We start from the raw sequence: 23,458 nt of genomic DNA on the forward strand, positions 1-23,458 counted from the left end.
ATTCTATATATATTGTGTATTAATAATACCACTGTAGTATTTTATGGTGTGAATCCATCCTACAATGTTATATTTTTAAATAACCCATTTATTTTTCGTCTCCTTGTTAATATGTTTGCTCAGTAACTTACTTTTCTTTCATAGCTGTTTCTGCAGATTAATTAAAGATTTTATGAGGATTACTTGTCAGATATACACCCAATGTGTTACCCGTTATCTTGGTGCTACTTGTATTTAAGGCTATATTAACACTACGTAAGAGAAGATTAATTTTTATTTTGTTACACATTAATTTCAGTAACTTTCACCTCTATATTGTAGTATTTGCAAGTTTTGAATACATGCAGATATGTTGATATTGTCTCCATCTAGGATCTAGGTAAGATGATGTCCCATAGCTAGGAACGGCCACTAATTTCCTGGGACAGTCAGGTTTTGAACATTTGACTCAATGCAGATCCTCTTACTCTGTATATATGATGCAATTTCCCACAATGTATTATTACTGTTTTTAATTATACAAGGAGTGGCTGTTTTTGCTCTTTACGTGCAAGTTCAGTAGTCTGTTCTGATGGAGAGCACTGAGTTTCATCTGGACAGAATCTAGAATGATGAGTTTAGATGCAGCAGTAAAACTACCTACTGTGATGTCACTGCACACTAATAGCCATTACATCTAACAGTACATGTGATTGTAACACTACCTACTATGATGTCACTGCACACATATAGCTATTACATCTGACAGTAGATGGGATTGTAAAACTAGTTACTATGATGTCACTGCACACATATAGTCATTACATCTCACACTAGATGTGATTGTAAAACTAGTTACTATGATGTCACTGCACACACATATAATCATTACATCTAACAGTACATGTGATTGTAACACTACCTACTATAATGTCACTGCACACATATAATCATTACATCTAACAGTACATGTGATTGTAACACTACCTACTATAATGTCACTGCACACATATAATCATTACATCTCATAGTAGATGGGATTGTAAAACTAGTTACTATGATGTCACTGCACACATATAATCATTACATCACAGTAGATGGGATTGTAAAACTAGTTACTATGATGTCACTGCACACATATAATCATTACATCTCATAGTAGATGGGATTGTAAAACTAGTTACTATGATGTCACTGCACACACACATAATCATTACATCACAGTAGATGGGATTGTAAAACTAGTTACTATGATGTCACTGCACACACATAATCATTACATCACAGTAGATGGGATTGTAAAACTAGTTACTATGATGTCACTGCACACACATAATCATTACATCACAGTAGATGGGATTGTAAAACTAGTTACTATGATGTCACTGTAATGATTTTAGGGGATAAATACAGTTATTATGAGGGAATACAAGACACATTTGTGGAAGAATCAGTGAATTAAAGTACAAGTTGCCTCATACAAAGGAGCTACTGGTAACATTCTAAAATTTTGCTGCAATAAATCGGAAGTGAGATAAGGGTAAGATCATGGCGGGTGAAGCATCTCTTCCTCTAGATTTCATGTTTCCTGTCTGCTGTCGTATAAAAGTATGATGTAAGGAGGTTTCCAGAGTATTAATGGCTGATAGCAGAGAACAATAGGTTTCACTACACTACACATAAAGAACACATAAAATATCAGTGGTAAGGGGGGTTGTATCCTGTCACTATAATTAGTGACCCCCATATCGCAGTCAGATGTATACTGCCCCTGGACACCAGACCAGGCTGGGGCCTCTTACATATTTATGAATGTCACAAGATACTTTTCACATTGGTTCAATTTATTTTTCTGGTTTGGTTTCTCTGTGACAAACAACTTTTGTTATGGGGGTTGTATGAAATATATGAGCTCAGTGCCATTACACAGACGTGTTTACTCAATGTCTGTGGTCTCGTGTTCCTCCTTCACTGTATGCTGCTGTTGTTGGTCTCTTCCATCTGTGAGTGCTTTATGGTGAGGTTGTGTGGTATGTAGAGTAAGCATGACTCTGCAGTCTCTGTGTCACTCATACACTCTACCTGTGTCTTACCTACTGTAATATTCACCAGCACATAGCCCTAGTGCAGGCCTGGTGTGCAGTTTTCACGCATTCTGTTACTGCAGTTGTCTCAGTGCTGGTTTTGGTACCAGAATAGAGACAATTAGGAATAACGTGACAGACTGGGGAAATGTTTCTAAATTGTTTGCTCTTTCTAAAGTCAGGAAGAGACAGAGAGGGTCTTGTGTCATATACCCTGATTATCCTGTGGTTCTAATGGAATGTGATCCTTTTTGGCCTATATTTAGTAATGTCAGCATGATCCTATTCATGTTGTAGAGCACGTCCGCCACACCCACCACCAGTGCCCTACACTACAGAAGTTGACCACTGTAGCCCTGGTGGTCATAATAGCTTAATGATGTGGAACATATGTCTGGTTTCTGTAAGGATGAGTACATAATACACATGGGGCTCATTAAGTTTAAAAGGGAAGTCCCACTTATGGAGCAATGCGATGTGGTTTATCGGTCCTAAAACCGTTCCCTGGAACACTGGCTCCTAAGTTCTCAGAACATACTTCTTTCCTAGTCCATTTCAGTGACCTACATATTACCTTATAATTCCGCTTTGTTTGGACATTCAACTTGTAATGTACGTGAAACCTATTTCTTGAGTAACTGTATTCCTAGGCTGCTCCTGTATTTAACTTTTTATATTTCTGCCTTTTAGATATATAGTACTTTAGTACTTGTACTTGCATTTTACACTATAAGATTGGTTACTGAAAACCTTGATATTTTTATTATCTTTCATTATTCACAAACAAACTCTGCATTTTGGGGTGAAGGTGACAGTAGCCCATGCTTGTTATTTGATTGGTTATAATGACTAGTAATTAATTTAGTCCTTGAAACACATTCCCCCCCCCCCCCCCCCCCAGTTTTCTGGTCTTGGAGGAGAACTTGTTTAGATAATAATGTCACATATATTGGACTTCGAACACTGACAGCTCTGCTGCCTGAAAAGCAAGAGGGAATTAACTGGTTAATGCTGTGTGACAATGCCGTGTTCTGTGCTTTTGTAAGATAGATTAGTAGAGGGTTTTATATTGATTGCAGGATATTCTGTGATTTTTGATTTGTGTCCCTTTTTCTCCCCAGGAGAACGAGATCCATGCATGGACCATGCCCAGTAACCACGTTCGGACCAAAGGCCTGTATGCTGCAGAATCCGAAGACGATCATGTGAGTACTCTCTACTCTCTGGAGTTCTGATAACGGGGACAGATTCGCATCCTGCTGCTAATCTGGTCCTTCAGCACAGAGAGATCTGTACTACCTGTGTAATGTAGGATACTTATAAGATTGTTGGACCTTAATTTGCGCGGTTGCGGTACACACCCCTCATTTTCTTTGCAGCGCTTTTTGCAGAAGTCTTACTGATGGCTGATGCTTGAAAATATTTGCCCTGTTTACAGTGGGGAGCATTCAGCTGAAGTTACAAGTTGAGGACAATTATGAGAGATTAGAGTCCCAGGCTAATGTTTCCAAGGGTTTATCTACTCCGTTTGTTCATTTACAAACACATAATTAGCGTACAACTTTCCAAATTAAGCTGTGATGGTGGCTCACATGCTTCTGAAAGCTTAATGTGGCACTGAAGCCTGGTAACACTCCAGTATGTATTCTTATGTATTCTTGTGGTGGTGGGTTCTGGTGCTAAGACTTGCACAGCCTTTTACATACTGTTTTGTCATTTGCAGAATGAGCTATTAGTGGTGAGATGGGGCAGCTTTGAAGATATTACTAATTTAACTGATTTCGTTAGAGCTTTTTAGCCATCCAAAATGTCCTGCTGTTTGGGAGCTGGTGCCAATCAGTACTTGGCCTGTACTTTCAAGGGAACATAGGGTGCACAGTCTAGGCACATTTTCCTAGACAGAATGCATTGATATGTGCAGATAATATAAGAAGAAACTCATGTTAGATACAGCCCTGGGTAATAGAAGACAAAACTAAGGGTCAAATGAGCAGTACATTAGGAGGCAAAATGGGAACGATTGGTTGGTCCGAGAGGGCCGGTGAACTGCATTTCCTTTCGAGGTGAGCATGCCGTGTGGGCAGCACGGTGGCTCAGTGGTTAGCACTTCTGCCTCACAGCACTGGGGTCATGGGTTCAGTTCCCAATCATGGCCTTATCAGTGTGGAGTTTAGTATGTTCTCCCTGTGTTTGCGTGGGTTTCCTCCGGGTGCTCTGGTTTCCTCCCACACTCCAAAAACATACTAGTAGGTTAATTGGCTGCTATCAAAAATTGACCCTAGTCTCTCTGTCTCTCTATCTGTGTGTGTGTGTGTGTGTCTATATTAGGGAATTTAGACTGTAAGCTCCAAAGGGGCAGGGACTGATGTGAGTGAGTTCTCTGCCGCGGAATCAGTGGCGCTATATAAATAAATGATGATGATGAAATAGATACGATTGCACATAAATTACTGCGCTTCTGTGTGGTTAGAGACGGAAGCAAGTTTAATATATTCAAACTGTTTCCTAGCTGAGTTTACCTGTTATTTAACCCTAAACATTATGTAATTATGACTTGCAAGTTAAGAAATTCCCATTGTGCTCTTTATTGTAGGTGCAAGGCCATAAAAGTGCAGTTTCCCGTACCTAGATGCACATTTCATACCTAGATGCACATTTCTGTGTGAAAGTTGTCCCGTATCTTCTCCATAGGAGTGTCAGTAGAGAGTGTTTGGTACAATAACTATATGGCTTGTAGTGGAAGCCTGTTGCTTGACATGTACTATGTAGAACTTCAGTGATTCATACTTCAGATGAACACCACTAAATTGTTCTGTTATAATGCTGACACAGCAAGTATTGCTTCACTAGGTAAGCAAAGGAGTGTTACTTTGTTTATCTTATGGTTACTAGTAAATAATTTACAGTAAATACTCAATATTTTGGGGGAAAGCTTAAGCTCCTTTATGCTGTCAGTACACAAGTACATTTTGTTGGCCAGGTTGGATATTTACAACAAGACAATCATAAGAATCAAAATTGGGTTTGATCGGGCAGAGCAAAAGAATAAGAGGTAATTGTATCGGCTGTTATTTAAACTTTCGCTTTTTGGCCAATTGTCACCGGACTCATGTTCATCTTTCTTTATATAGTGCTACCTATTCCACAGCGCTGTACAGAGAATGTTTGTCATTCACATCCGTGCCTGCCCGACTTAGACTAAATTCCCTACCACACACATGTAAACAGACACAGGCTAGGGTTAAACTTGTTAGCAGCCACTTAACCTACTAGTATGTTTCTGGAGTGTGGGAGGAAACCGTAACACCCAGAGCAAACCCACGCAGACACGAGGAGAACATACAGACACTACACAGATAAGGCCATGGTCGGGAATCGAACTCGTGAGGCAGAAGTGCTGACCACTGAGCCACCTTTACTTGCATTGCCTTTAATGAAATTGCTATTTTAAGTAGTGTCGGCAAATTGCGGAAAATGTTTTTTTTTTGATGACCATTGATTTATTCATTTACCTCTTAGTCGGCTGATAACCCACAGTGGCCTCGGTGTGAGCCCTTGCAGTGAATGGGTTGTTCGGTTAATGCTTAAACAGATATATGCAGTTTGGCTCTCACTTGTTTGTTGCTTGATTGCTCACTGATCTGGTGTCTGAGGTCGGCTTGCAACATGTAAGACAGTCTGTGCAGTCAGTACACCGAGCAGGCCTGGACAACCGGTAATAATCACACTTATTACAGTTGGTCATCTGTCGACTGATTTTCATCGCTATTGTTATCCTTGGTTTACCCACACAAATTCAGGATTTTTGATTTTGTTTACAAAGTGTACTGGCCACACACTGTATTTCTTACACCTGTGTGTTAGTCTCCAGATTGAAGACTATTATAAATGTTTATCATCTGAATTTATTGTTACTTCTGCATTTGCAGACATGCATAGTACTATACTGTGTGGAGTTTGTATGTTCTCCCCGTGTTTGCGTGAGTTTCCTCCGGGTGCTCCGGTTTCCTCCCACACTCCAAAAACATATTAATAGGTTAATTGGCTGTTATTAAATTGACCCTAGTCTCCCTCTCCCTCTCCCTCTCCCTCTCCCCAATGGGACTCGTGAGTGAGTTCTCTGTACAGCGCTGCGGAATTAGTGGCGCTATATAAATGGTGATGATGATACATAAATATATCCTCTATTAGAGGCAGTTTTTATATTATTCCAATGTTGGTGGTTTATTCCAGTTTTATGTATTATTATTATTTATATTTGTTATAATAAAATACTATTTGCATTTTAGACTAAGCCCACCATCTTTTATTTTATTTTACTTTATTTGCTACGAATGGTTTCCTTGGCGGACCTGTTTTTTTTTCATTTATCTTACATCTTACATATGACCTACATCTTACAGATGTGACATACATGAACACAATAAACATACTGACAGTTGCATGATTACAATTAAGTATAACAACACGTTCATGGCTAGTCATGAGCTAGCATGGCTACCACTATGAATTCCATGCGTGTGAGAGAACAAACAGAAAATCCAGCTTTAGAACATGACATCAGGGTTGTATGAGGTGGACGTGCAAAAAGTGTAGGAGACGTGGGGAGCAATGAGTGGACATGATGGTCTAGGAGGGGCGTAGGGTAGGCTAACCTGAAGAGGTGAGTTTTGAGGGAGCGTTGGAAGGATTGTAGGTTAGGGGAGAGTTTGGTAGGACGACTTCTATATTGCTAATGATAGATTCAGAGTTTTTCTTTCTTTAATGCTGTTCTGTTTGAGTTTTTGTGAGCCTATTATTATAACACACACTTCACAGTCTTATTTAATCATCGGTGGTTACGCTAATTCTCCCGTGTGTGTCAGGAGTCAGTGTGCATGAGAAGGTTTCTGTTATAAAATAATTATCTTTTGTTATGCAGAGATTGGCCCACATAAAAACCACTGTAATCACCAATGTATAAAAGGGACTTTGGTTTGAAGATAACTAGCTGTGTATAGACAATAAGAAGGAAAATCACGGCTAAAAATACACCTTTTATAGAGACCTTTAGTCTTTGTTTAGTGCGTAATCCCGTCCTTGTCTGTTTACTATCTGTTACCCTCTCGCTCATCAGGCTGCTTGAGCATGTGCTCTGCTCCTATTAATATTATAATCTCTCTTACATATACAGTAATCCAGGTATGGGAACGTGGCTCAGGTGTCAGAAGAAGTTCACATACCTTTTTTAATTCAACTTTTGTAGAAAGAAAATAAGTCCTACTAGACTGTTGTGTATGTCTCTTATCTCAATTATTCTCTTTTGGGAATTTCTTTCACTCCTCCACTTTTATTGAGCTTTATGTGTACTTAGACGTATGACAGGCACCTACTGTGCTTTTTGGGCCTGATTCATTAAAGAAAGTAAAGCAAAAAAGGGAGTAACTTTGCACCTTGGCTAAACCATGTTGCATTGGAGTGGGAGGCAAATTTAAAATGTGGGGACAGATTTATAGTTGGGGTAGGGAATGTCCTCGATCAACTTTAAATCGCAGTATAGAAATAAAGCTATCAAGTATGTCTGCGCTACATGCACAAACAGCCAGCATAAAACTTATATGCAAAATGATAAACTTAATTTGCACCCCTTGCAGTGTAACATGGCTTGTCTAGGAGCAAATTTACTCCTCTTTTGTTTTTGTTTTGTTTTTTACACCTTACTTTCCTTTATTAAATCGGGCACTTTATATGCATTTACATCATGTCAGTGCTCAATGAAACATTTTAGGGCTACATTGGGGCAGATTCAGTTTGGGTGCTGCAGAACATCGATGCTCAGATGTGCCTATTGCCGGGTATTGTGTAACAAATATCTGCACTTTTTTTTCTGTGCACCTCTATGGGGCAAGAGGAAAACATTACAGAAATTTCTGTAATACCTCTGACACAATGTATCTCCGGACTGTTCCGTAAATGCGTCGCGTCACCTGGCAACGGATTGAATCTGCCCCATTGTGTAAGGATGAATTATCTTGCATAGTACCCAATCTTTGCTTTCGCCTTTTGAACATGGACGTTGTTCCTAAGCATTATAGTCAAAGAACTGAACTATGCATATTATTATATATCATTGCGCAGTGGGAAGTAGACTAGTTATTTCCACAGTTAGACGTTTTGTATTCCCACCTATACATAGCCCTTATGTTGGATATTTGGTTTGTCACACACATGCTAGAATATTCCACAAGATAGCTTATGACGTAATTTTTGACCCATAATATAATTATTGATTGATATAAATAACTAGTGCAGTATGGGCCATTGGCTTTGTCTCACAAAATAGTATTAATATAGAATTGTTTATAAGCGGCAACATATTAAATCCACTGTTTAAAACAAGATTTCTTCCACATAAACATAGTACTTCAGGGGTTAAATATATCAAGCTGCGAGTTTCCGATGGGTTTGAAAAAACTGAGATGTTGCCTATAGCAACCAATCACATTCTAGCTGTCATTTTGTAGAATGTACTAAATAAATAATTAGAATCTGATTGGTTGCTATAGGCAACATCACCACTTCTCTAACCCGCCGGAAACTCGCAGCTTGATGCATTTACCCCCCAGGAGTGTAAAATAATAGAATGATAAATAAAATGCTGAATAGATATAGATAGAACATAGTCTTCAACTTAGGTGTCAGATGCTAAATCTAACATTCCTCCCTCTTACATGGAAGCCTGTGGTGACATCACACTTGCAAGATTTAGGATGAGGGTTACGCCATATCAGAGTCACTGGTGTGAGAACTCGTGGATAGAAAAAAATGAGACCTAAATCTTATTTAATTTTTAAGGTGAGAAATAAAAAAAAGTAAGTGATTGTAGGAGGACCTCCAAATATTTAAGGGAAAAAACACTTTGACGTTTTAGTGACAAATCAAACATGTATGATAGTGTAATAGAACAGAAGAGAAATGCTCTGACAACTTTACTAATTAATCTTTAAATATAAGACCAGCAGCTTGGGTGGACGGGGGATGATTTCTAACACAGAAGATTGCAAATGGGAAGCTTTTAAACTTTCAAAACCAGAAGACATATTGAGAAAGAAAATCCTGTGTGAAATTACAGGAAAGTCTCAGTTCATATACAAAAGGCAAAAAAAGTTGTTTTTTTTTGTCAGCATAATATACATGCATTTAATAAATTGATCTGAGTGCCCATTAATCTTGGGCATCAGATCACTAACTGGTTATTTATCAACATACATATACATTTGTACAAATCATATGCTAAGACATTGCCCTCATATATTGGATTTCCTATGAAGATTTTAAATATGGTAGAAAATGCACTTTGCAAAATTTTGTATTATCCCATCTTTATCATAAATTGAGATTTAAAGTGACAAGACTTTTCTTGGAGGAAAGCTATTATACATTGAAAACAAATTAATTGTATAATTGAATCTATAGCATTCATTGTAAAACATTTATTTAATTATTACAAATCCTTGGAACTGCAATGGGCACCAGCTTTGCTCAAAAGTATGCAAATCGCTAATTGGGATTCTGGGAGTACAATACTGTCTCGTACCCCTGTATTTCCTTTGGCACAAATCCTTTGGAAAACATAAATTGATATGGTGTGAATTAAAAAAATCCTAGAGATATCTTACTACCCCTTTAGATTTATGTCAACAGCAGCTCATTTTTTATTTTAAATTTACAACAGAATATAATATGTACTAATACATTATTCACCAAATCATATTCTAACAGTTTTATCTCAATGGAGAGTTTTCATCTACCTAGATAGAGACCATCTTCTGTCAATTCCAGTGATTAATGAGAAAAGCTACCGCAGTGGAAGATTCATTTAGAAGCCAATAAAATCAGGAAGCAATTAAATAAAATATGTTGATGAAGCATTTAACAAAGGCAAACCATTCATTTTGGCAATGGAATATAGGATAAACAGCAGCCGGCCATTGCTTACCCATAGAATAATTTGTTGGGTTTTTTTTTCAGATAAAAAAAATGTATGTTGTAACATCACTTATTCCTTCTCAGTGATACATTTGTATCAGTGCACAACCAGACTGGAATACAATGGAATGATCTGTAGAATCAATGACGTGCTCTTGTCACCTACATACAGGGGAGGTGTACCCACTTTTAGTTAAAGATTTACCTTTAGCATTTCTCTAGAATTGTGATGCAAGAGCGTCCAACCCTTGATAGGAAAAAAAACCATGTTTAATTGCATGTGATACATGGTTTATAAAATGGTCTTGTTTTTTTATTGTATGCTTGTAATCTTGATGTCATGCACAGACTGTGCCAATAGAGGTTCAGCCAGAACCTTTTTATAGGTTTCGCTTCCTGCATTTTATAGGATTTAAGTAATTTAGTAGTTGACAGTCAGTTGAACGGTAGATTCCTGGCCATTTAGAATGAGGCTAGTTTTAGACTGAGCCAAGATATCAGTAGATATTGTGTGATCTGATTGTGTAAATGTGTTTTAATAGGTAGAAATGGAATGTTCTAATGGTCTGAATATTGGTTCAGCAGTGACACATAGGGCTAGATTTACTAAGCTGCGGGTTTGAAAAAGTGGGCATGTTGCCTATAGCAACCAATCAGATTCTAGCTGTCATTTTGTAGAATGTACTAAATAAATGAAAGCTAGAATCTGATTGGTTGCTATAAGCAACATCCCCACTTTTTCAAACCCGCAGCTTAGTAAATCTAGCCCATAGACTTTAAAACATGACAAACATTACATGTTAAGATGGTGGCGGGATATAGTCCATTCTGTAGATGACTCCCTGAATATAGTCGAGAGGACGGGACTCATTTTTAGATGTAATTTGAAAATGGGGTTGAGGTTAGTGAAAAGATACTGCAATTATTTGCCCTGAGTGTCTTGTTTGGGATTATCTGAATGTTTTTTATCTATTGGGTTTTCAAGTGTCTGGAATTCTATATTAGACTATATTTGTAGAACCAAATTAGTAATTTGTCCATTTTATCTGTTAAAACATCAGGGAAGAAAAACATTTTTAAAACTGCATTGTGACACTTCACTAGGAGAATGCAAAGCATAAGACTACATAATGGTGATACTCCCTGTGATTAGTGTACTGTTGTTTCTCACACACATTGTTTTTAATATATGTATGAATTAAAAACGGACGTTCCTTGATACATTTACTAGTTTCTAGTGAATTGATGGGCTGAATACTGGTTGGCTGCACCCCCTAAGTTTCACAAGTGATTTGAATAAAATGCTTATTGTTTTGTTTGTGGATGTAAGGAAAATAATCACTTAAGATGAAATCCCTGAAAATTATTATTTTTTTCTTGTAATTTGTGTATTTATATAATGACAAGGAGTGCTTTCCTGACTATGAACACATGCTGTGCTCACATCCTTCTGTATCAGAGATCAGCAGTTTGGTGCCTGTAATAGAACACACAAGTCACTATGAAGTTTCTGATCTCTTGTCTGTGTAGCTTTATATCATCCACAGTGTATTGCTCTTCATACCTGCAAGTCCAAGCATCACAGAAAGTGTCCTGTTCTGTGCAATCTTGTCCAGTTTGGCCCCCGGCATGTGTGACCAGTAGCCTACAGTAGTGCTCCTTCTACTGAATGTAATATACTGTGCCTAGGAGGGGGATTTGCGTCAGATGTTAGGGAAGTCTCCAATATAGTAAGGAATCTGCTATCAGTAGAACATATAGGCACAAGTTATAGCTCCCGCATCAGCGTGCCTCCTTCTAGCTAGCCTTATGGTACCCTAATGGGCAAACATACACATGTAGGAAATAAAGTTATGTTTAGAAAAGTATAGCGCAATACTGGATGTCCCTAAAGCCCCCAGTATCTCCATGTCTCACAGGAGTGTTTTTTCAACTAGCGTGCCTCTTATCTCATGTCATATTGGGTCCCAATAACAAGAAATATACTGCGTCTACAGGGCAGCAAAGTGGTTAGCATTGCTATCTCACTGCACTGACGTCTTGAGTTCGATACCACCCAAGGCACTATCTGTGCGGAGTTTGTATGTTCTTCCCGTGTTTGAGTGGGTTTCCTCCTGTTACCTCCCACACACAGAAATCATACTGGTAGGTTAATTGGCTGCTAACTAAAAAAATGACTAGAGTTTAGTCCTAGTAAGCTCCAGTGGAACAGGGACCGAATGACATGTAATCTCTGTACAGCGCTGCGTTATGTAGTGACTATATAATAAACAGTAAATAGAGCTACAGGTCCATCATACTGTGTAAAGGCTCATTCAGATGAGCATTGTGATGCGCTGTAAATCAACGTTACATTTCAGCATGGTTAATATTGTTGATGAAATCTAAAATACATGAGTTACAAAAAAAATAAATGCCTGTTTAGACTAGTAGTAAGTGTCTGTTTTTACCAAATTGCTAATTTATAGTTGTAGCTAAACTACGTTCCCCATAATGCTGACTTAGCATTTCAAAATAGTCTTTCCTAGAGAAGCTATTGTCTGAGAAACAAGATTCGCACACGTCTAACCCAAGTGATGTGGATCATAGAAACATCTTGTTTAGCCACTGTAAGAAGATATCCTTGTAACTTTATACATTGTAAGTGAGTGGAAACATTGTTTCCACGCCCCCTTGCTCAGCTATAACAATAGGCTCTGTTCTTTATTCCTTGCATACGTTGTGGTATTGACCTGAAGCCGTATTGGTTTAGGTGTTAGAGAATGTACTTCCTGATGTGTGTGATCAGCCCTGGTCATTTGTACAGTGAGCACATCATCATCACTCCTCCTCCTGGGCAGGACCAGCATTATGTAATGTAGTGAGCGTGTCTTAAGAGGCACTACTGTGACCGTCTCTCGTCCTGATCCTGTATACCTGGACAAGACATCATCCGGATCTACAGCTGCTTGCCAAGTTCTCAGGGGAAGGTTCTCCAGTGTGTTAGATAAAAGCCACTGAACAGCTCCTATCAGTTTTTCAAGCTTTCCATAGAAGCGTTCTATCATTATACTGCGAGTGGGATGGCAGATCACTGTACACACACACAGCAAACTTCAGCTGCACTCTGTAACACGTGCAGCTCTCTCCACTTATGTCCCCAGGACAAGATACTACACAGAGTTTGGTTTTAGAAATGACTGGATAGATCTGCAATCTCCAAGCTTCTTTCCTGCCTCTTTCTCCTCTCCACAGTATCAACTGTGTTTGCAAAGCTGTCATTTTTTTTATGCTTTATCCCACAATCCCTACAATGCCGTACTGCCGGTAGCATCCGTTCTCTAACAGGACTTACCATTCCTAATTTCTGAGACGTCTGGGCGATTTATGCAAAAGACCATGAAGATTTATGACCAAGTGAAGCCTAGAAACCTTCCCAAGAATACCTGGCATTGGTTAGTATGCAACAAGCCCACCCCTGTCCATAGGGATCTGTTTTGCTTTATCAGCGTGAATGAGCACATGAATGGGAGCAGACTTATAGAACAGAAACAGGGAATACACACAGATACCAGGGCAGCTTTCCAAGCTTGTGTGGCAGCTGCCCAGTCTCTGCTTATTCTGCAGTTACCGTCTGATTTAACCAGAATTTGAACTGCTGAAAGGGCTGGGCAGCAATGTTTGTATACTTCTCTGTGTGCTGGTGTACATTTTTTTTCTTCTTGTATTGTTGCTTTGTTTTTGCTGCATTCTATTTGCTAGTAAAATGAAACGTAGTATTCAACAGTTGTTGTGAGAATTATCTGCTTATGTTTTAGGTTTGTTATTTATATAAACATAAGATTATTTCATGCCAGCCAATTTATCACCGTAAATATAGTTTTATGTTTACTGATCATTGTATGGACTCCGTCATTCCCCTGTTCTATATGACATGTTTTTTAAACAATGTTTCTAGAATATATTAAAACTAAATATTTTGGTTTTCAACTTTGTATATATTTAAACTTTTTTTTCCCCATCATTCTCCTCTTTTAGTTTGTTGCATTTTATGTCTGAGATGGCAATCTTAGCCCGTTGTCAGAAAAAGGAACAAATTAAGTATATTTCACTTGTACTTTTGCCTTTTGAAATTTCATGATTACATTTTTTGAGTCGTCCGATAACCCCCTGTGGAACAGCGTGTGCAGGCAGGCCATTAGAGTGCAAGCTTAGTGGCATTTGTTTTCAAGGTATCTCTTGGTATGTAAAATATGCACCAGTATGTTTCCTATCTGCATAAAAGCAACAGGTATCTTCCACCTGTGTCCCTTCTGCTGTGAGGACATACAATGCTGGGAATTGTAGTTCCACAACATCTAAGGAGAAACCAGTTGTCTATGCCTGTTCTACATAGTACCTGCCGTCTGGTGGGTTACATTTTTGGGTACATCTTTATTTAAAAGGCAGCGTGACCCTCATTACAGAAACGGCATACCACATGCAATTGCCCTAAACACTTCTAGAATGCTTTAAATAGATATTAGCGTGTTCTGTTCAGTCAGCTGATATATTTCACCTTCTCACTATGAATCATTAATAATAATGACCTAAAATTCTTGTAACATTATATCTGTAGCTGATGTGGTTTCAATGCAAACCAGTTAGTTTGTGTAAGATGAAAATAGATTGTGTGAATTTATTTAGACCCCTGAAGCTCAGGACAACAAACGATTGTACAGTAGTGTTTGGGAGATTTAAATGGGAACCCCTATGTCAGCTGATCCTGTTGTCACAGAAACAATTATTCCCCAAGTCCTGTCCATCTGCTTATTAGCGGCTGTTTGTGGCATTAAGTGTGAGCGCCATTAACCTGCAGCTGTTTGCTCCCTGTCTAAAAGACAGCTTTCCACACGTTTATTTGACAAACGCTATGTATAAAAAATATTCTACTCATTTGCATCCTTAGGGGTGATTTTTTTTTACCTTCTACAAAACATTTGATGAATTTTTGTAAACATTTTTCTTTTTGTGGACGATGTTATGAAAATCTGCTTATTGATGTCATTTGTTGCTGACATTAAAAACCAAATGTGCTCCAGATATGTAAGTAATAGCGTCAGGAAAGTGTAAGTCTGCCGTGCTCACAACCGTTAGTAGTGTCAGGAATCTGACACTCACTGCTTCTTACAGTTCATAAAAAGATTAGTGACTTTTTCATGCGTAAGTAAATATACTGACACAATTGGCAGCCCCGATTTATATTCAAATATAATATTTTAGTACATAGCTATAAGAGGATTGACATCCCTGTTTTCACCCACTGATTGAAATGAATTTACTGATTCATTCTGTCGGTCTTAAGTACAAAAGGACTATATAACTAAGTGCCATAATTAGCACCCCAAAATGAGCTGATAGTATACGATTAGCTTTATGGATATTTGTAAATGATAATATAAATACATTGATATATACCATGTTCTTTTATCAGTTTCGGCTATTGTTTGAAAGCGAGGGATTTGCAGTATTGTGCTACCGGCAGTTTGATAAGAAGCAGTCTCCGGGATTTACGTTAATATAATCAGTCTTTGTGTGTCAATGTTTTCTCAGAACCTTGTGAGAGATTCTCAACGTTTTATATGTTCCCATGGTCTGCTGCTAAAATCTTAAGTGTGTGTATTTAAGGAGAAAATATTTACCGGTTGATTTTAATAGTTAACGAGCACCATACACTAATAGCAAATGCAAACATGATAAAAGCGGTTTAATTAAATAATCTGTTTTGTCAAAGAAAATTATGATGGTACAAAAATCCCTTAATAAAGGTTGTTGTACCAGAGATGATCATTTGAGCAGAGCACAGTTAAGCTTTGTTTTGACAATAATAGTGTATATTTATCTTCACATAAAATAGAAATGGTGACATTCTATGTGTGATTGTATATGTGCTGCTAACCCCCCCCCCCCCCCCCCCCACAGAGATCACTTGGGTGTGTTCTCTCCTCCTTCTCACATGTTGTATTGTTTTGCTCATGTTGAAAAGCTCCTTTCTTTTACTTACGGATGCAGGGTTCACCCCCATCATTTTGACACTTTCCCTATTGAGTTAACATGAATAAATGACTTCCCACCCGTTTATCCTTTTGGTTTATTGTATGATCCCCAGCCCAGAAGTCATTGCTGTCTTATAATCTTCCCTCTTACTTCCATCTAACAAGAGCTGGGATGTGGTTGAACACATTTTTAGAAAAATAAAACTTTATTTACTCCATTAATGAAATATTTGTTAGTAATGCAGCTTTCTGCCCAGGCATCAGTTTATGGCCATATCAGAATTATACACTAGTATCTGGAAATATTTTATCTAGTAATCTCATATGTGACATTAATGTTCTAAATTGTCCTGGTCTTAACCTGCAAACTTCAACTGGGAGAATTGTTCCTGATTGGTTCGTGAAGTCTTTGTTTGGAACAACTCGTCTTATGGATCCAATATGAGGGCCAAGATCAGGGTCACTTTGCTCATCTTCTCGGCACCTGTTTCTCTTCATTGGTAGTCACACCCTGGGTGGACAAAGGGATTTCTTTATGAAATAGCCCGAGAGTCATCGTACGTCCTCTTCTAAAGTGTCCTGATTCTGGAAACTGCCTATCGCTCAGAGACTTATCGCTCTTCAAGAAGATGTTTGCCATCTATCTATCTTTTAAATGCGCCAACGTTTTCTTAAGACATGTGACCTCGTTGTGTGCGCAGAACTTGAGTTTCTTTGAAAACTTGGAAATGCAACCAGTGAAAATGTACAGTGTAATATTTATATAAATGTAACTTATGGGCAGCTCCACTGTTCCTACCTATGCTACTTTATTATCTACGCTGTACTCTCTCTACAGCGGTACAGTATTCTCCCGACAAGCTCAGTAGAAGACACCAACAGGACCATTCGTTGTTTTTGTTTGCTTTTCGTTTTCCACACCTTGGAATTAGATTATTAAACATAATTCTATTATTGAAAGGCTATGGTTTCAACGTGAACTTATTTTCTTAAACTCTCTCTTCCTTAGGCATATCCAGGACCCAGCAAACCAGCTGCTAACGTGGAACAAGCCACCGAAAAGTGTGTTGGTGATTAAAAAGGTCAGAGACGCGAGTCTCCTGCAGCCCTTTAAAGAGCTCTGTTCGTTTCTTACAGAGGTACGTGGCAACTAGTTGCTGGATTATTTCTTATGTCTGTTTTATACACCGTACTTTTTCGTTGTTTTAGCTTCACCCACTGGAGACCAAAGTCGAAAAAAATATGCAGTTATTCATAAGACCCAAAATACTTACTATAGTTAATTAGTACTCATGATTATTTGATTTTATTTCAAATGTTGAAACAGACTCTATATTATACAGCTTACTTGGCTTTTTACCTGGCTCTGACAAAGAATGGGAAATATGATTGTGATACCAGAAATTCCAGCGCTCTTTTAGAGATGGGCAATAATTCGGCTTTCACGCATTATAGGTGGGAAATTGCACATTCACAGTCTTGAGGGGAAAAAAAAAGCTACTACAGTCAAAGGAACTGGTAAAAACCACAGTTTCAGTTTCTTCATATAGTGAACTCGCTTCACTCCTTACCTACAAATTTAATTTAGTATCTTTATAACCTTTAATAGTTTTATTGTTGACTGATGAGTGGCAAAGTATTGTTTATGCCTGTGATTGTGTTTAGTATGTGCTGTTATGCATGAAATTCTGAAGTCAGGACTGTAAGAGGAGATAATCGATTTTGATGTTCCCTCTATACAATCTGAGTTTGGGAATCTGTATAGAGGTTACATTTACTGGAGAACTCCAACTATGAGCAATATCTTCCAACCCTTCCCGAGGAAGAGAAACGTTCTCATACGGGTAGACATCCAAACAGCTTAATAGACAACTAGGATGTCCGTGATTTACTGACCGTTTGTTGTGACTGTTAGTCAGGGAGATGTGATACAAGAGTGCATTTCCTGGGATTGGATCCCTCGCTTTTTTTTTTACTTTTCCCTGGGGAAGGAAGGTTTTTGTTTTGGAAGATATTGCATCTAGGTGGAGTTATCCTTTATTCTGTTTGTTTTTTTAAATTGCATAAAATTATGGTTCTACTTCTGTGCTTGACCCCCTCACACTGGAATAGCTACAGACGTGTAGTTATTTCTGTCACTCTCTACTTTATCTAGCATAAGAGCATGATTGTTTATGTGGAGAAAAAGGTATTGGAAGACCCTGCCATTGCGAACGATGAGAATTTCGGACCAGTAAAGAAGAAGTTTTGCACTTTTAGAGAAGGTGAGCCTAGCATTCAGCTGCCTTACCTGGCTGTTACTGTATACATTTAATGCTTTCAGACGTGATTGCATTCTGCAGAGTCTTCTGATGTGCGGGAGTGCTTTCTTATCCGATAAACAAGACCGTTCTATGCAATTATGTAGCTGAAGCTATTTGACCTAGACGGGCAATTGTGTCATTGTGCTGATATCAGCATTATAACAGTTATTTCGCACATCCAGCCAATGCTTTCTCAGCATCACGTTACAGCGTTTTCTTGAATGTTTGATAATGTGCCATTCTGTTAGACCTCCTGTGAGCGAGCTTGTTGCTTCATAGTAAAGTAACTTGTTCTAACAGCACAAAAATAAAAATATTAATGGAGTAGATGATACATATTACATGGAATACATGTACACCCATCTTAAGTGATCCTAATTTGAATGTTGTGCTATGTTACTTTTTAATGTGTTGATTTTTAAAACAAAAGTCCTATTAAATGCTTCTGCAATGTGAGGTGAATGTTACATAAAGCAGCCCCCTCAGGGGTGGTGGTCTTGGGAGCTCCAGATGAAAACCAGGGCTGTGTGGTGCTGGGGAGGGGTAGGACAAATGTCACAAAAGCTGCAGCTTCTGATTGGTCCTGCCACATGTTTAATCATTGACATCTGTATATCAATTCTAGAACACTCGCTGACACTCTCAATTCCATCAGGAATCAGTTGACCTACTAGCATATTTTTGGACAGTGCACCCAGAGATAACCCACTTGAGCACAGGGAGAGTATACAAACTGTACACACATAGTGCCCTGATTGTAAATGAGCCAATGGCCCCAGAGCTGTAAGACAGCAATGCTCACCACCGTGCTACAGTGATGTCCTCTTATAGAATGTAATTGAGTATTAATACATAGCAACCAGTCTAGCTGGTCCAATCATATCTCATTGCTGGTTACTTTCAAATCATTGCACCTTTACATCATCATCATGTTGGTAATAGGTGTCAGCTTTTTAAACCTCTTGATATTTTTATTTGGGTTATTGGATCAGCATCCTCACTAGCAGCTCAGTCTAAGTTGTGTTCGTTTGCAGTTCAGTGACTTGGAAATGTTTCTTTCTGGCACCTGCTCCACTCACGTCTGAGATCTGCAGAACCGATAGAACTTCCTTCAATATTAACTTTACCTTTTGTGACTCTTTACTAGATTTTGATGACATCTCCAACCAGATTGACTTCATTATTTGCCTTGGAGGAGATGGGACCTTGCTGTACGCCTCATCGCTCTTTCAGGTCTGTACTGTCACCTGCTTCTCAATTTGCCTATATGTGATAATATCAGTGATTGACAGTGCTAATCCCAATGACTGAGATTTGTGGTGATGTTACCCATCGTCCAACTAGCAAAAGCACTGGTTTCCATGTCTGGGGAGAAAGTCCCCAAACTCCCGTAGTCCCAATGATGCTCCAACCGGGGGCTAATGTAGGCTCTTGCAGATGGAGATGGTCATCACAACTGATTGGAGGACCCGCGTGCGGTATTTGTAACCTCCTTCAACAGCACCTTCCATTCATTCACACCAGTAGCTGTGAGCACTAGAGCACCATGGGACAACAGGGGTCACTGGGGTGACCTCCTCCCTAACCAAACCGATCCCGAACATTGCTGCTGTGCTTGTTGGACAATGGGACATTATATTTTGAAAGATTTTATGTAGTTTTAAGAACAAAAACATACTCTACATAACTATAGAGTATACTGTCAGGAGGACATGGAAAGTTGAAAGATTTGTATAAAACAGGTTTGAATGTCTCAATTAGTAGATGTGTAGACAAAGTGCACCTAAATTATTAATTACTTTCCTCAATTTTATTCCTGGTCGCCAGCTTCCCTGAAAGCTTAGTAGACTTTAATGGATGGCATTTTTTGGACATTATTCACCCCCTGAAAATGTATTTTAAAGCAGAAATGTGGCCCTTTTCATGATATTTGGACAGTTACACTATAAAACAATCATATTTTAGATGCATTATATGTGCGTTTCCTGATTTATAAAACGCCAAACACCAAGATTTTGTGCCAGGCTGTCCTGAACCTCTACACGGTTATCAGGGTCAGCAGTCCCACCTGTATGACATCTCTTCATCTGAAAGTCTTCTACGGCGGTCCACAATACAAACCACTAAAGGTATAGAAACGCGTCGTGCCCCAGTGATATCACAGATTCCTAGTGAATGGTTAGGCTCCATCCTCCATTTGTTCAGCCCTAAGAACGGCCGCATTCACTGAGGGCAGGCAAGTAGTTTCCAAATGTTTAGGTTACGTTTTATTGTCATAAGGCTTGGATACAGCTTGGGATCCATGTACCCAAGTAGATCTCTCATCAGAAGCTGTGAAATGCAACAAAACACAAAGGGTTCAGGTCTCAGTGTCTTCACTGGTCTTTTGTAACTTGGCTCATAAGGCTGGAGAGCTGAAGCCATATTCTGTGTGTTCGGAGATTATAATGCAGGACCTGGTACAGTGTATATGGACACATTGTATATATACTGCTTAACATACAGTGCTTAGGACCCATCCAGGGGTCTCTTGTTTGCACCTAGTGTACTGCCAGATATTCCAGTTACAGATCACATGTGACACTAGTGTACACACCACCACCTTTTTTTTTAATTGGCCTTTCTACCTTCATACAACTTTAATTGGTTTGTACAAGCCCTCCGGCAACTTCACTAATGACATTAGGGGTTTATTTATGTTGCCCCTGGATACGACAGAGAACTGCTGTGTAATAGTTTATCCAAAGCACACAACTTGGCTAATATGTGTGTTCTAACCGTTCCAAGAGGGTATGTACAGACCAATACATGGAATACTGTATGAAGGTGTAGAAAACTGTTAACACTATTCTGTACTATATTTCTGTTTTTGTGTAAGTCCTCAATCTTCCAAGAAAAAGTTCTCTTAAAAATGATCTTGTTCAGTATCGGCTCACAAGGAATGTGAAATCAGGCATCCAGAACAAGTTTGGGCTGTTTGTATACACAATGTGACTTTTCACTAGGCGCAGGTGGCTGCCCTACAGGAATGTGAGAGGCGTTTACACCTGTTTGCTCTTTTTCAGTTATAGATTTAGTGTCTTATCACACAGTCCCAGTTCATAGTTACCTGTCCAAACGGTCAGTTTTCATATATCTCGTGTAACCACAATTAGATTGTACTGGTACTAGAACTAAGGGCGACCATAAGGGATGGACATTAAAATGCAATCATTCTAGGGCTGCAGCGGGGCAGTAGAGGTGTCGCGGGCTGCAGCGGGGCAGTAGAGGTGTCGCGGGCTGCAGCGGGGCAGTAGAGGTGTCGCGGGCTGCAGCGGGGCAGTAGAGGTGTCGCGGGCTGCAGCGGGGCAGTAGAGGTGTCGCGGGCTGCAGCGGGGCAGTAGAGGTGTCGCGGGCTGCAGCGGGGCAGTAGAGGTGTCGCGGGCTGCAGCGGGGCAGTAGAGGTGTCGCGGGCTGCAGCGGGGCAGTAGAGGTGTCGCGGGCTGCAGCGGGGCAGTAGAGGTGTCGCGGGCTGCAGCGGGGCAGTAGAGGTGTCGCGGGCTGCAGCGGGGCAGTAGAGGTGTCGCGGGCTGCAGCGGGGCAGTAGAGGTGTCGCGGGCTGCAGCGGGGCAGTAGAGGTGTCGCGGGCTGCAGCGGGGCAGTAGAGGTGTCGCGGGCTGCAGCGGGGCAGTAGAGGTGTCGCGGGCTGCAGCGGGGCAGTAGAGGTGTCGCGGGCTGCATGATGTGCCTTACATGTGCCATAGTTATATCGGTAAATGCCTTTGCTGGTCACACTTATGTGCAAGGTGTTTGTGCACTGTATTTCCATAAAGTTGACACCCGTTTCTCTCTCTCCCCCTCTGCAGGACAGTGTCCCTCCGGTCATGGCTTTTCACTTGGGATCACTGGGGTTCCTCACCCCTTTTAGTTTTGACAACTTCCAGTCTCAAGTCACTCAGGTTATAGAAGGTAAGAAAACGCCCAGAGGTCAACAGACGGGCAGCCAGATTCCTAAGCTCTGCATTAGTCTCCTGTGTAAGCTGGGTCACTGATCACTGGGTGAACAGTGTGCTTGTCTCTAGCACGCTCTCTGCCTGAGCACATTGGCTAAGCAGACTGAAAACATCCATGCTTATATTTCCTGATCTATGGAGTGGTAACAAGTGAGTAACAAGTCAGTAAACACAACTTGTCCAGTAAGATGGCTCAGAATCCTTAAGACCAATGTGGATAAAATGGTTAAGATATAATTTTCTGTGCTCCCTTGTAGCCATGCCTAGGGTTAATTTACCACCCCCTCCCCCCCCCCACTTCCCCCCCATCAGGTCTTAGAGGTAATGAAGTGGTTAGTAAGTTAGGCTAGGTACACACTGGAGAATTTTCCGACCAATCTGTTATCTACAGTCCGACAGGTCAGTCGATTCAGTCTCAGAATGAACGAATCTACAACAATCTACAGAACTCTCTACATTTAGTCACCGGGACATGTTCATTGTCGGCATCAGCTGAAAAGACCATGACTCTGTAAACTCTACGGAGATCGTGATCGTCAGTGTGTACACACTGCAGGATCAGAAGGTGATTGGAACGAGATTATTAAACGGTACGACCAACCACATGAAACAGTTGGCACTTTGGAAGGATTGTCATTCATCGTGCAAGTATACACAGTAACACCATATGCGGCAGTCGTTTATCGGGTGATTGGTGCGATAATCGCCTGAAAAACCTCCAGTGTGTACCTACCCTAAGTGAGATACTACAGTCACCCCAGGAAATGGATTTTAATGTTCAGAATGAAAGGCTTTTTACAGACGTAGCAAATGCGTTCAGTGTGTTATCATATTACAGATTACTGGTACTTGTAAAGGGAGGATGTTAAAAAACAAAATGTAATTGTACAACGTCTTTTGCATGATTTTATCCCGCCTACATTTGGATGACTTGATAGAAATTAGAAGACAGCCTTCTAATGCATTGTTGTTTATTTTGTTAGCCAAGCCTAACACAACATTGTCTTATATTGTAATATTTATATTGTAATATTTTCTTGCTCCGTTTTATGTTGCATAAATTTAGTGCCTATTTGGTATATAGGATTAATTCAACAGATGGTTATTTTGCACAATAG

General features: G+C 39.6%; 1 protein-coding gene across 5 annotated transcripts in view; it reads left to right on the forward strand.

Annotated features, from left to right (window-relative positions):
- NADK (NAD kinase) overlaps positions 1-23,458 on the forward strand; it is a 46,579-nt gene that overhangs the window by 17,121 nt on the left and 6,000 nt on the right. For 4 of the 5 annotated variants that reach the window (XM_075189700.1, XM_075189699.1, XM_075189701.1 and 1 more), the window contains 5 exons: positions 3,185-3,268; positions 17,055-17,184; positions 18,201-18,309; positions 19,496-19,581; positions 22,194-22,296. In XM_075189700.1, the coding sequence (XP_075045801.1) occupies positions 3,185-3,268; positions 17,055-17,184; positions 18,201-18,309; positions 19,496-19,581; positions 22,194-22,296 (512 nt within the window). Of the gene's footprint in view, positions 1-3,184; positions 3,269-12,913; positions 13,466-17,054; positions 17,185-18,200; positions 18,310-19,495; positions 19,582-22,193; positions 22,297-23,458 lie in introns of those variants that run through there. The other variant, XM_075189703.1, reaches the window with a different exon arrangement.

This window comes from Mixophyes fleayi, chromosome 11 (assembly GCF_038048845.1).
Source record: "Mixophyes fleayi isolate aMixFle1 chromosome 11, aMixFle1.hap1, whole genome shotgun sequence".
Taxonomy (NCBI): domain Eukaryota; kingdom Metazoa; phylum Chordata; class Amphibia; order Anura; family Limnodynastidae; genus Mixophyes; species Mixophyes fleayi.